The 12,046-nt window shown below is 46.3% G+C and overlaps 1 protein-coding gene across 1 annotated transcript in view; it reads right to left on the bottom strand.

Annotated features, from left to right (window-relative positions):
• Window positions 1-1,477: 1,477 nt before the first annotated feature.
• The window catches only part of LOC139581879 (transmembrane protein 150A-like), a 45,821-nt gene continuing 35,252 nt past the window's right edge, over window positions 1,478-12,046 (bottom strand). Inside the window, exons 3-4 of the mRNA XM_071412089.1 lie at window positions 2,373-2,550; window positions 1,478-1,728 (exon numbers count right to left, since the gene is read on the bottom strand). Coding sequence (XP_071268190.1) covers window positions 1,478-1,728; window positions 2,373-2,550 — 429 coding nt within the window. The remainder of the gene's footprint in view (window positions 1,729-2,372; window positions 2,551-12,046) is intronic.

Below are 12,046 nucleotides of genomic sequence, written 5' to 3'. Positions count from 1 at the left end.
CTCCCTCTGCTGTTTCCTGAAGTCCACAATAATATCCTTTGTTTTGTTGACGTTGAGTGTGAGGTTATTTTCCTGACACCACACTCCGAGGGCCCTCACCTCCTCCCTGTAGGCCGTCTCGTCGTTGTTGGTAATCAAGCCTACCACTGTAGTGTCGTCCGCAAACTTGATGATTGAGTTGGAGGCGTGAATGGCCACGCAGTCGTGGGTGAACAGGGAGTACAGGAGAGGGCTCAGAACGCACCCTTGTGGGGCCCCAGTGTTGAGGATCAGCGGGGTGGAGATGTTGTTACCTACCCTCACCACCTGGGGGCGGCCCGTCAGGAAGTCCAGGACCCAGTTGCACAGGGCGGGGTCGAGACCCAGGGTCTCGAGCTTGATGACGAGTTTGGAGGATACTATATGGTGTTAAATGCTGAGCTGTAGTCGATGAACAGCATTCTCACGAGGTATTCCTCTTGTCCAGATGGGTTAGGGCAGTGTGGTTGGGATTGCGTCGTCTGTGGACCTATTGGGGCGGTAAGCAAATTGGAGTGGGTCTAGGGTGTCAGGTAGGGTGGAGGTGATATGGTCCTTAACTAGTCTCTCAAAGCACTTCATGATGACGGAAGTGAGTGCTACGGGGCGGTAGTCGTTTAGCTCAGTTACCTTAGCTTTCTTGGGAACAGGAACAATGGTGGCCCTCTTGAAGCATGTGGGAACAGCAGACTGGGATAAGGATTGATTGAATATGTCCGTGTTAATACTATGTGTTACACCAAGTAAAACTTTTCGCATAACCCCTCACAAAATGAAGGGACACTGCACCAGGACAAAAAACCTTTGGTCAGTCTATTTGCCTTTCATACAATACAACAATTAAGCCTCTGAAATAAGACAAATATCTCCTGAGCACAGAAAATAACAATACCACTATTGTTTGGCTTTAAGAATGCTTTTCCCTTTAAGGCCCAGTTAAAAGGCATTGAGCAACAGTTGGTGATGTAACAAATTTTCCTGAGTAGAAACAATGCAGAGTTCAATGAATGGCCAAACATACCCATACTGATCCAGCCACATTCTCCTTAGTCATGATAACTTTCCAGGTACTCAAGACATCGGATCTGACACAAGGCAAGCCAACAAGTTCTCGTAATCAAGGGTGATTACATAATGATGAAAGGAAAGGACACGGAAGGTCTGTGTCTGTGTGTCTGCCTGTGTTCCAAAAGGCACTAGTAACATCACATGTTGTGCAATTCACCCTGTACTGTCTGCTGTAACGCAGTACAAATATGGCAAAAACATGATATTAGTCTTTGGTCATTGGTTAGAAAAGCTTTGGGTGTTTTAGCTATCTGCAATACCTAGCAGGTCCGTTTGCAGGGTCCGTCGTCTTCATGCCTTCTGGTGGACTATGATCGGTCAGGCATCCAATCTTCCCACTTCCACCCTGTTTGTGATTGGTCTATGACCACGTAGCCTCACTTTGATAGGCCTACAGCATGGCTATGCCATCTGGTTGATAGTGGTGGTTGGGACCTCCTGCCTCCTCAGCCTTGTGGTCACTGCTAGAAAAGCCCTGGACACCCCCTCCTCTGGCCAGCACCATCAGGGTGTCCCCGGACATGTCCCCAAACTCAAAAGCAAAGGTCCCAAAGAAGAGCATGATGATGATGCAGAAGAGCCACTCAAAGATGGCAGAGGCGTGCTGCAGGGCAAAGCTCTCCTGGATGAAGAAGACATCGCCTGGGAGGGACAGAGGGTTAAGGAGAACACCTTAACCTATGTGGACACACACTTGGTCGTTGACAGAACATACCACTCTGCATCCCAATGCTGGCTTGCCTCTGAAGCTAAGCATGGTTGGTCGTGGAGACTAGATGCTGCTGGAAGTGGTGTAGGAGGGCCAGTAGGAGGCACTCTTTCCTCTGGTAAAAAAAACTATAGATTTTTCCAAAGCCCCAGGGCAGTGATTGGGGACATTGCCCTGTGTAGGGTGCCATCTTTCGGATGGGACGTTAAACGGGTGTCCCGACTATCTGTGGTCGCTAAAGATCCCATGGCACTTACTGTAAGAGTAGGGGTGTCCCGGCTAAATTCCCAATTTGGCCCTCATACAAGCATGGTTACCTAATCAATCCAAGCTTCCAATTGGCTCATTCATTCCCCCCTCCTCTCACCTGTAACTATTCCCAAGGTCGCTGCTGTAATGAGAATGTGTTCTCAGTCAACTTACCTGATTAAATAAAAATTAAATACTAATGCTGCTACTCATCTCGACAGCATGTATGCAAAACATGTATTTATCCAGCAGGGGGCCATGTAACACAACTACTGTACATTCTTTCTCCATGTCGCTCTCTCACAGTGTCAACCATCATAAAAGATACTGAGAACCAGGGTGATGAAGGCTAGCAGGCTCATCCCGAGTCGCAGGTGGCCCACGTTGTACTCCCCATGGGTCTTGGCCAGCCGGTAGGTCAGGGCTGACTGCGGACATACAAACAGTATACTGGTGGGAAAAGCCACCCCTGCACCCACGTAGTGTAGCACTTTGGCATAATCCACCTGCAACATAAATACATACATGGACTCTCGCAGACAGGTGGGCAACCACACACATATGTATATATGTACTTCCAACGCATGCATGCACGCACAAACATCACACACACACACACACACACACACACACACACACAGGTCAGCATGACCCAATAACACTAGCCACTGTTAACAGAGTATTACTCCATTATCGGCGAGACTGACACAAAATGAATAATTTCCAGGAAAACAGAACAATCTGCAGCAGGAGGATCAGAATAACACTCTAAAACAGAGGATCTTCAGTATAACAATAGAAAACGATAGAGCTAAGAAAATACATTGTAATGTATTCTTTCAGTACAGTATAAGGAATGTACAGTATATAAGATTTGATAGTAAATTTGGAATCGGGGTGGACAACATTTCACAAGATGCCAAAGTAATATGAATCCTCAAGCTAAGCCTCCCACACCAACAACACTAACAGTTACACCTCAAACTCTTCACACCTTCTCAGTGTTACTGAACTATAATTATTTAATCTAAATAGCTCACGGTTTAAACTTGGAACCACACCCCTGTATTGACCTTTGAGAGTCCTCTCTAGTATTATGATTACACAAACACAATAAGGTAAACTGTACGATAGGCCTAGGTGGTGGAGATGTTCAGACAGGTGTCTCCATAATCACAGGGTGGGGAACATGTGCCTGTTCTAGAGTACAGACCATTAGCTGGGGGACAGTCTGCCTTCACTGAGCAAGGCTCAAGCCACGCCCACCTGAGAATCCAGCTCTGTTCAGCTTTCGTTTGGCTGTGTTTGAGAAGTATATTGTAGCGTCCCTCAGGGCCGGAGTGTGATGCAAGAAACCAGTGTTAATGATAAGAATGCCCATTCGCGGTTGGGAAAGAAGGCGATATTAGAGAAAATGTGAAGGGAGGAAGAGTGGTTGAGGCCGAAAGGTTGATCAGTAGGAAAGAAGGTCAAAGAAGTGAAAGCCTATCAGTGCTGCTGGGGTTTGAGAAGGTTATGCCTGGAAAAGTACAGAGAGGATTCCTTAGTTTCAATGTCAGAGAATGTGTCCCATCCCCATTGCAGTGTTTTAAATGCCAAAGAATGGGACATGTAGCTGTTCAATGTAAAGGAAGAAAAATATGTGCCAAGCGTGGAGGGGAACATGATTACGGTGAATGTGGGAGCAATGTGAAGGTTAAGTGTTTTTGTGGGGGGAGAATTGTGGGGGGAGAACATAGTTCAGCATTTGGTGGATGCCAAGTGCAAAGAGAGGCTAGAGAGGTTCAGAGATATATAATTAGTCATGATGTATCATATGCAGAGGCTGTAAAACAGATTGGTGGAACTACAGTGTGGAATGATGGAGCCTCCATGGTTGCTCCTTTAGTAAGTGGACCTACTGTTGAGCTTGGTGCTTCTGCTGCTCCTGGCCTGGTTTGGAGGCCTGTTCAGACATTTTGCACTCATGTTTGTGCTGTGTCAAAGGACACTTTAATAATGAATAAAGTTGACTTCATAGCTTTTATTGGTAAGGTTATCAATACAACTCAGGTTGTTGTAGAAGTTAGTAGCGATTTCTTTTAGATGTATATATTTTTTTCATGGAATTAGAGAATTTTGCAGTTAAACGATTGTTTATGGACCGCCATGATATCATAGAAGAAGAAGACCCTCGGGTGTAAGGTAGGAAGACCCTGCCGCAACCTGGTAAAACCTGTCACGTTCATTGTTTTTAGGGTTGTCTTGGTAATATCCCAATTTTCTCTCCCTCTCTGGTGTTTATCTCCCTGGGGAGATACGTCCTGCTGGACTGTGACTTATCTTTTTTGTTTTGTGCCACTCCCCGTTACCCTGTGCAGAGTAACATTAAAACGCCTGATGGTATTAACCATATTTCCCTCTTGGTCCGTTTGTTATTCAAGCTATTAGCTAACGTTATAAAATCGGGAAACCCGCAAACTCCACATTGGTGTCAGAAGTGGGATTGAAATTACACCTCGTTTTCTGATTAGCTTAGTTTAGCTAGCTTGCAGATGGAGCAAACGAGAGGAGATACAGTGCATTCGGAAGGAATTCAGACCCCTTCACTTCATCCACATTTTGTTACGTTACAGCCTTATTCTAAAATGGATTAAATCGTTTTTTTTCCTTCATCAATCTAAACACAATACCCCATAATGACAAAGCAAAAACAGTTTTTTATAAATATATGAAAAGGTATAAATAAAAACATAGGGAAATATCACATTTACATAACTATTCAGACACTTTACTCTGTACTTTGTTGAAGCACCTTTGGCAGTGATTACAGCATCGAGTCTTAGGTATGACGCTACAAGCTTGGCACACCTGTATTTGGGGAGTTTCTCCCATTCTTCTCTGCAGATCCTCTCAAGCTCTGTCAGGTTGGATGGGGAGCATCGCTGCACAGCTATTTTCAAGTCTCTCCAGAGATGTTCGGTCAGGTTCAAGTACGGGCTCTGGCTGGGTCACTCAAAGACATTCAGAGACTTGTCCCAAAGCCACTCTTGCGTTGTCTTGGCTATGTGGTTAGGGCTGTTGGAAGATGACTTTCGCCCCAGTCGGAGGTCCTGAGCGCTCTGGAGAAGGTTTTCATCAAATATCTCTCTGTACTTTGCTCCGTTAATTATTTTCCTTGATCCTGTCTAGTCTCCCAGTCCCTGAAACTGAAAACATCCCCACAGCATGATGCTGCCACCACCATGCTTTACCGTAAGGATCATCTTGGCTAGGTGATGAGCGGTGCCAGGTTTCCTCCAGACGTGATGCTTGGCATTCAGGCCAAAGAGTTCAATCTTGGTTTCATTAGACCAGAGAATCTTGTTTCTCATGGTCTGAGAGTCCTTTAGGTGCCTTTTGGCAAACTCCAAGCGAGCTGTCATGTGCCTTTTACTGAGGAGTGGCTTGGTGGAGCACTTGGTGGAGTGCTGCAGAGATGGTTGTCCTTCTGGAAGGTTCTCCCATCTCCACAGAGGAACTAAGGGAGCTATGTCAGATAGACCATTGGATTCTGACCAAGGCCCTTCTCCCCTGACTGCTCAGTTTGGCCGGGCGGCCAGCCCTAGGAAAAGTATTGGTGGTTCCAAACTTCTATTTAAGACAGTGTTCTTGGGGACCTTCAATGCTGCAGAAATGTTTTGGTAACCTTCCCCAGATCTGTGCCTCGACCCAAACCTGTCTCGGAGCTCTACAGACAATTCCTTCGACCTCATGGCTTGGGTTTTGCTCTGACATGCACTGTTAACTTTGGGACCTTATATAGACAGGTGCCAGAGGTGGACTCCAATCTAGTTGTTGAAACATCTCAAGGATGATCAATGGAAACAGGATGCACCTGAGCTCAATTTCGAATCTCATAGCAAAGGGTCTGAATAATTAAGTAAATAAGGTATCTTCTACAAACCTGTTTTCACTTTGTCATTATGGGGTTTTGTGTGTAAATTGATGAGAATAAGTCTCTAAGGTAAGACAATGAAAACAGTGAAGGGCTCTGAATACTTTCCGAAAGCACTGGAAGAGGACCGAAAATCAGGCTGAGGATGGAGCACGAGCCTACCTTCTCTCGCTGCTGTATACACCAGAGGCAACGGCACAGTGGCTGACCTGGAGAGCTGATCTGCCACTGGGAGTGAGACAGACCAAGCTGCCACCGTGTGGACAGGACGCTAGAGCCAAAGACGCCAATTGCCATGAATCTATAGACGTGGGTAAGACAGATTGGCCGTTTTTGAAACAGCAAATGAATCTACAGACGTGGGTAAGACAGATTGGCCGTTTTTGAAACAGCAATTTGAAGTAGAGGGTGCATTGCACGAATGGAATGAGGAAACTAAACTCATGAAACTAATGAGAGCTATTAGTGAAGAGGAAATGGAACAGTTATGACCATTACTGCAGGGGGGGGGAAACATGAACACTGGGGTGTTGTTGGATGGATGGATGGGTTACACCTTAGCTGTAATACACCTCAGCACAAGTCTATTCATCAGAGCGAGGGGGACAATAGCACAGATGCTAAAATGCCAAGAGAGGATAATGTGAGCACAGATGTTAGCACTGATGCTAATGTGCATGGGAATCTCAATGTAGATGCTAATGTTAGCCAGGACGCTAACCCTAGCCCCAAATGTAGCAGTAGTGACACAGCGACAGCAGCAGGGGAAATGGCTGATACTGACTGCTTTGAGGCTCAAAGTAGGTTGGTTTGATGGACAAGCATCATGGGAAGCGTTCGAAGCCAAGTTTGAGGTAGTGGCTGCAACTAACAGGTGGTCCATTACAAAGAGAGCAGTACAGTTGGTTATTTCACTGGAAGGGGAAGCGCAGCGAGTACTACTGGAACTGTCTGAACAGGAGATCCAGGATTCCCAGGCTATTGCAACTGCAATAGCACTGCGGTTTGGTCAGCCGGTGCCAGCCGTGGATAAGGCATCAAAAGTTTGCTGAGTGAGTCCCGAAGCCCAGGTAGACATCAGTTGTTTATGCCGCTGAGGTTAGATATATTTGGCATGGAAAGGATACCCCCAGTTCTCAGACAGCGTTGTCATGACCCTGGCTACAGAGGCTTTTATCAAGGGGCTAACACCAGACAGACTCTGCAAACAGGTCTGCCATAGTGTATCAGAGACGCTATACACTAACGAAGGCCCAGACTGTCGAGGAAGTCCTCAGAAAAGGGCAGGCCACCTCAAATGGGAGACCCCATCCCCAAACGTACCAGGTGCGAATTCCAAGCCCCCCACCTCAATCAGCGGCAGACAAAACCTCAACAAGATGCCTGCCCCGGCCCGATGGTGGACCACCGGATTTATCACAATAAATCTATTGGCGCTGTGGCCATAAAGGCCACCAGATGAGATATGGCACCCTTGTAGAGCCACTCCAGAACCACAATGTTTGGGAAACAGCATGGACCCAGTGCAGTAGGGGCACAGCTGGGCTCCACATCAAAAACCCCACTCACAGAGAGACTACCACTGGTGAATAGTGTCCGTCCTGCCCCTTATCACCTACCTCCTTAATACCCTGACAGCTGTCAGATACCTGTGCAAATAGGAGGCCAGAGTATGGAGCCCCTCGTTGATACAGGCTCCACCGTTACACTGATCAACAATTACCTATTGCCCCCCCACATCTACCTGGGCGCTGTTGGTGTCCCATTGGTCACTGTCAGGCTCCAATGATGGGATAAGCCCATTTGGATATGCATATAGCTTGCCAAACTTTCCACCACCCCATCTGGGTTGCCGAAGTCATGGTTTTACACATCTGGTGCAGCACCGAATCAATACAGGCGATGTTATTATGTAGTTAAATTGGTAAAAACAAAGTCAAATTGATCGTATGATTGTATAATTGATTCGTTAATGTATAAATGTTTGTCTGAAAAATGTTGATGTAAAAAATGTAAAATATTTTTGTGTCAAGAAGCAGTGCGGCTTGGCAGGGTCGTGTTTCGGAGGATGCATGACTCTCGACCTTCGCCTCTTCCGAGTCCGTATGGGAGTTGCAGCGATGTGACAAGACTGTAACTACCAATTGGATATCCCGAAATTGGGGCGAAAAAGGACAAAAATGTAATAAATTAAAATTATTATAATGATATTGAACTCAAAAGATGCTCAATGATTGAACAGCGCAGTAGCTGAGTTTATCCCACACAAAAATACTGTCATGTCTGCTCCCGCTCTTCCCCTTCCCTGGCGCTTGAGGGCACAAGGCTGCCCTGCATCATGCACTCCTATCATCCATTACGCACACCTGCCTTCCCTCGTCACACGCATCAACGATATTGGACTCACTCATCACCTGTTATTACTTCCCCTATATTTGTCAGTTCCCCAGCTCTGTTCCCCGCTTCTGCATTGATTGTCTTTTGTTTGTGTTACCTGTTTTCTGACGCTGTTCCTGTCTCGTTCCATGTCCATTCTTCATTAAATGCTTGACTCCCTGTACCTGCTTCGTCTCTCCAGCGTCATCCCATGTGACAGAATGCAGAAGCCATCACATGAAGCATCGGAGAGTACTGGCGTTCCGGTTGGTATGGTGGCATCGGCTCTGGGTCGCCACCGATGGAACCGGGGGTGCCTAGCCAGCTCGTCGGGCTTCCACGCCCTAGCTGGCTCGAGAGGTTTCCTTGCCCCGGTTGGCTTGGATGGCGCCCATCCCACGTCGGGCCTCAGCCGGATCGTCAGTTCTTGTTCGCCCAACCGGTCCTGGAGTTGTTTGTTTGTTTTTTGTTTTGTTGGTGACGTCGGGGTGGATTCCGCCGCCGATGGAACCAGGGGTGCCTAAGCCAGCCCGTCGGGCTTTCACACCCTGGCTTGCTCGAGAAGTTTCCTTGCCTCGGTTGACTCTGCGGCTTCCCGTCCCACGTCACACTCCACTGGATCTTCGGGCTCCCTCTCTGCAGCGGGATCGACAGTCGTCTTGCCTCAGCCGGATTGTCGGGCTTACATGCCTCAACCGGCTTGCCCAGCGCCCATGTCTCGGGTGGCGCCCCTAGAGGGGGGGGGGGGGGGGTACTGTCACGTCTGCTCCCGCTCTTCCCCCCCTGGTGCTTGAGGGTGCCAGGCTGCCCTACATCACGCACTCCTATAAACCATTACGCACACCTGCCTTTCCTCGTCACGCTCATCAGCGATATTGTACTCACCTGGACTCACTCATCTCATCACCTGTTATTACCTCCCCTATATTTGTCAGTTCCGCAGCTCTGTTCCCCGCTTCTGCATGGATTGTCTTTTGTTTGTGTTTCCTGTTTGCTGACGCTGTTCCTGTCTCGTTCCATTTCCGTTCTTTATTAAATGTTTGACTCCCCGTAACTGCTTCGTCTCTCCAGCATCATCCCATGTGACAGTCACTTAAATATTCCTGGCTAGGAACTAATGTTAACAAACCAGTGCACAATACTATAGACTAAACACAGATCCTCAACCGCAAAATATCTTTATCAGAGTGTGTGAGTGCAGTGGCGATTTTAGCATGTAAATCTTGGTAAGGCAAACGTTTTGGGGGGGATGCATGCCAGCAAAGCCACTACACAACACGAAACAATACATTAATTGCACTATAACGGTGACAAACGGTGCTCACAAACTGTTAGGGCCTAAATAAAGCTGTCCCAACAGCAGAGCTTTCTTTTCAGCACTATGGAGTGAATCCTTACCACCGCTACACCTGGCCATCAGCGGAGCCTTGTCTGGCTGTGAGACAGTTCATTCAGCCTAATTTACTGCCTTTTTAAAAAACATAGCTGACATGGCTTACTTGCTTAAAACATATGCGTTTTTACTGACAATTGAGATGTACAAACTATGGCATAAGGGGACGACAAGCGGATAAGAGGCCATACGTAATTTCGATTATGACATTAATGAGCGAGCTAGGATGGACGTAGTCAATATAACTATTTGTTCAGTTTGAAATGTACAGCAATAGAATTCAGAACATGGGCCTTTCTTACAGTGTTCTCCCTGCACACCAAGTCAGAACCGTAGGATGAATAAACGGGGCACAGACAATGAAAGCTCTTACAATATTTAATGACTACATTTCTTCAAAATTACTGGGAACTCGGAAAAAAACAATCATGACGTCAGTGATCTTCAAGTCGGAGCTCTAGAAAGAGGCCCGAGTTCCCAAATTGGAATTCCGAGTTGGATGACTGTTCAAAACATATTTTCCCAGTCAGAGCTCGTTTTTTTCCAAGTTCCCAGTTGTCTTGAACTCACTGAAGTCTGAGATTTCCCAGTTCTGAGTTTCCAGTTGTATTGAATGTGTCAGAAGTCATACTCCATTGACAGCATGGCCAATGTATTCAACCTTTTCTGGCCCATGGCATGTTTATCCTTTTAAGCTTGGAAAAGAGACCCTTAAACCCAGACTTGGACCACATACCTATTCCACTGAATAGCAGGCTAGTGATTAATTTTCAATGCTTGCAGTTAGCCACTGATTCCTTCCAAACCACTCATTGTTGAATTTGTGATTTCCAACTTGTAATGTTTATGTCCAATGGCCGATGAGCACCGAAAAGTTATCTATAATTTCTCTTCATATTTATTTTTAATTGAACCTTTATTTAACTAGGCATTTGACAGTCATTGAAAAGGATTTGCCAGTAGATTGTCGACTTGATTCATGATTCATGATGATGACTGCTTGTCTAGCTTGCTAGCTAAGATTTTGAAGTATGTTGTTGACATGATCAGTCCAATCAAAGCTACGGTAGATATGTGATTTCACAGAATTTTATCTGTGGCCAATGACCTTCAGCCTTCTTGGATGGGCACTTCTATCTAATATAAATCTATGGCAGAACCTATAGTAAGGTGTATGAATTTTCAAGCTCTCCTCGTAGATCTTGCGGTGACGTAATGTCCCAACGAGTGACAGAACACACACAGAACACAATCACGACGCAACTAGAGAACATTATCATTTACATTTAAGTCATTTAGCAGACGCTCTTATCCAGAGCGACTTACAAATTGGAATGTTCATACATATTCATCCTGGTCCCCCCGTGGGGAATGAACCCACAACCCTGGCGTTGCAAGCGCCATGCTCTACCAACTGAGCCACACGGGACCGTGTGGCTTATCAACCCCTACGCTCTGTTTTTTCCACTGGCTGACCCACCACAACAGAAAGCACTGAGCTAGGCTGAAACACCTGCCTTTTGGTGCTGCCTTACTCAAGAAAGCAAAAGTTAGACCATATCTATATTTTTTAAACATTGTTTGCAAACTAATGTGTGACGCATTAATGCCAAAATAACGTGCAAAACTGGAGCATCTGAATGACAAGTCACCACTATGTGTGTGTGTGTGTGTGTGTGTGTGTGTGTGTGTGTGTGTGTGTGTGTGTGTGTGTGTGTGTGTGTGTGTGTGTGTGTGTGTGTGTGTGTGTGTGTGTGTGTGTGTGTGTGTGTGTGTGTGTGTGTGTGTGCATGGAGCGTGTAAATAGATCTTTGTCTGGCTCAGTCCTTACCCACTGCTCTAATTTGAAGTGAATACAAAACAACCTGTGATTTGTAGTACATCACAAACATTGTCGATCAGCCACTCTCCTGTTCATCACACTAATCACACGTACAGAACCTCAGAACCCTGGGAACAGAGTGTGACTGTGATCAAAATAAACTCTCCTATCTAAATCTGCATTCAGAGTGTCTGTATTACTTCATGGTTTCCCTAGCCATGTATGATGGGCCTCATTTTCCCAGGGATGGGCCTCTTCTTCAGGGCAGTAGGTAAAATAAGGACAACTATCCCTGTCACAAGAGCCCAAGTCCTGAGATTTACCTCAAGAAGCCTACAGAGTGTAGGAGCTTGCCAAAGCCTCATGTTTACAAGACCTTTCCAAAGGCCTGCCTCAAACTGACTATCTCCAAGAACACCAAGAGAGATGTGTTTGGAAGACCTACAAAGAGATGAGTAGCTGTGGGGGAGATGGGGATCAGACGTGCTGAAAGAC

Source organism: Salvelinus alpinus, chromosome 7 (assembly GCF_045679555.1).
Source record: "Salvelinus alpinus chromosome 7, SLU_Salpinus.1, whole genome shotgun sequence".
In the NCBI taxonomy this organism is placed as follows: Eukaryota; Metazoa; Chordata; class Actinopteri; order Salmoniformes; family Salmonidae; genus Salvelinus; species Salvelinus alpinus.
The sequence above is the reverse complement of the archived record's forward strand: the minus strand, read 5'-3'. Positions and strand labels throughout refer to the sequence as shown.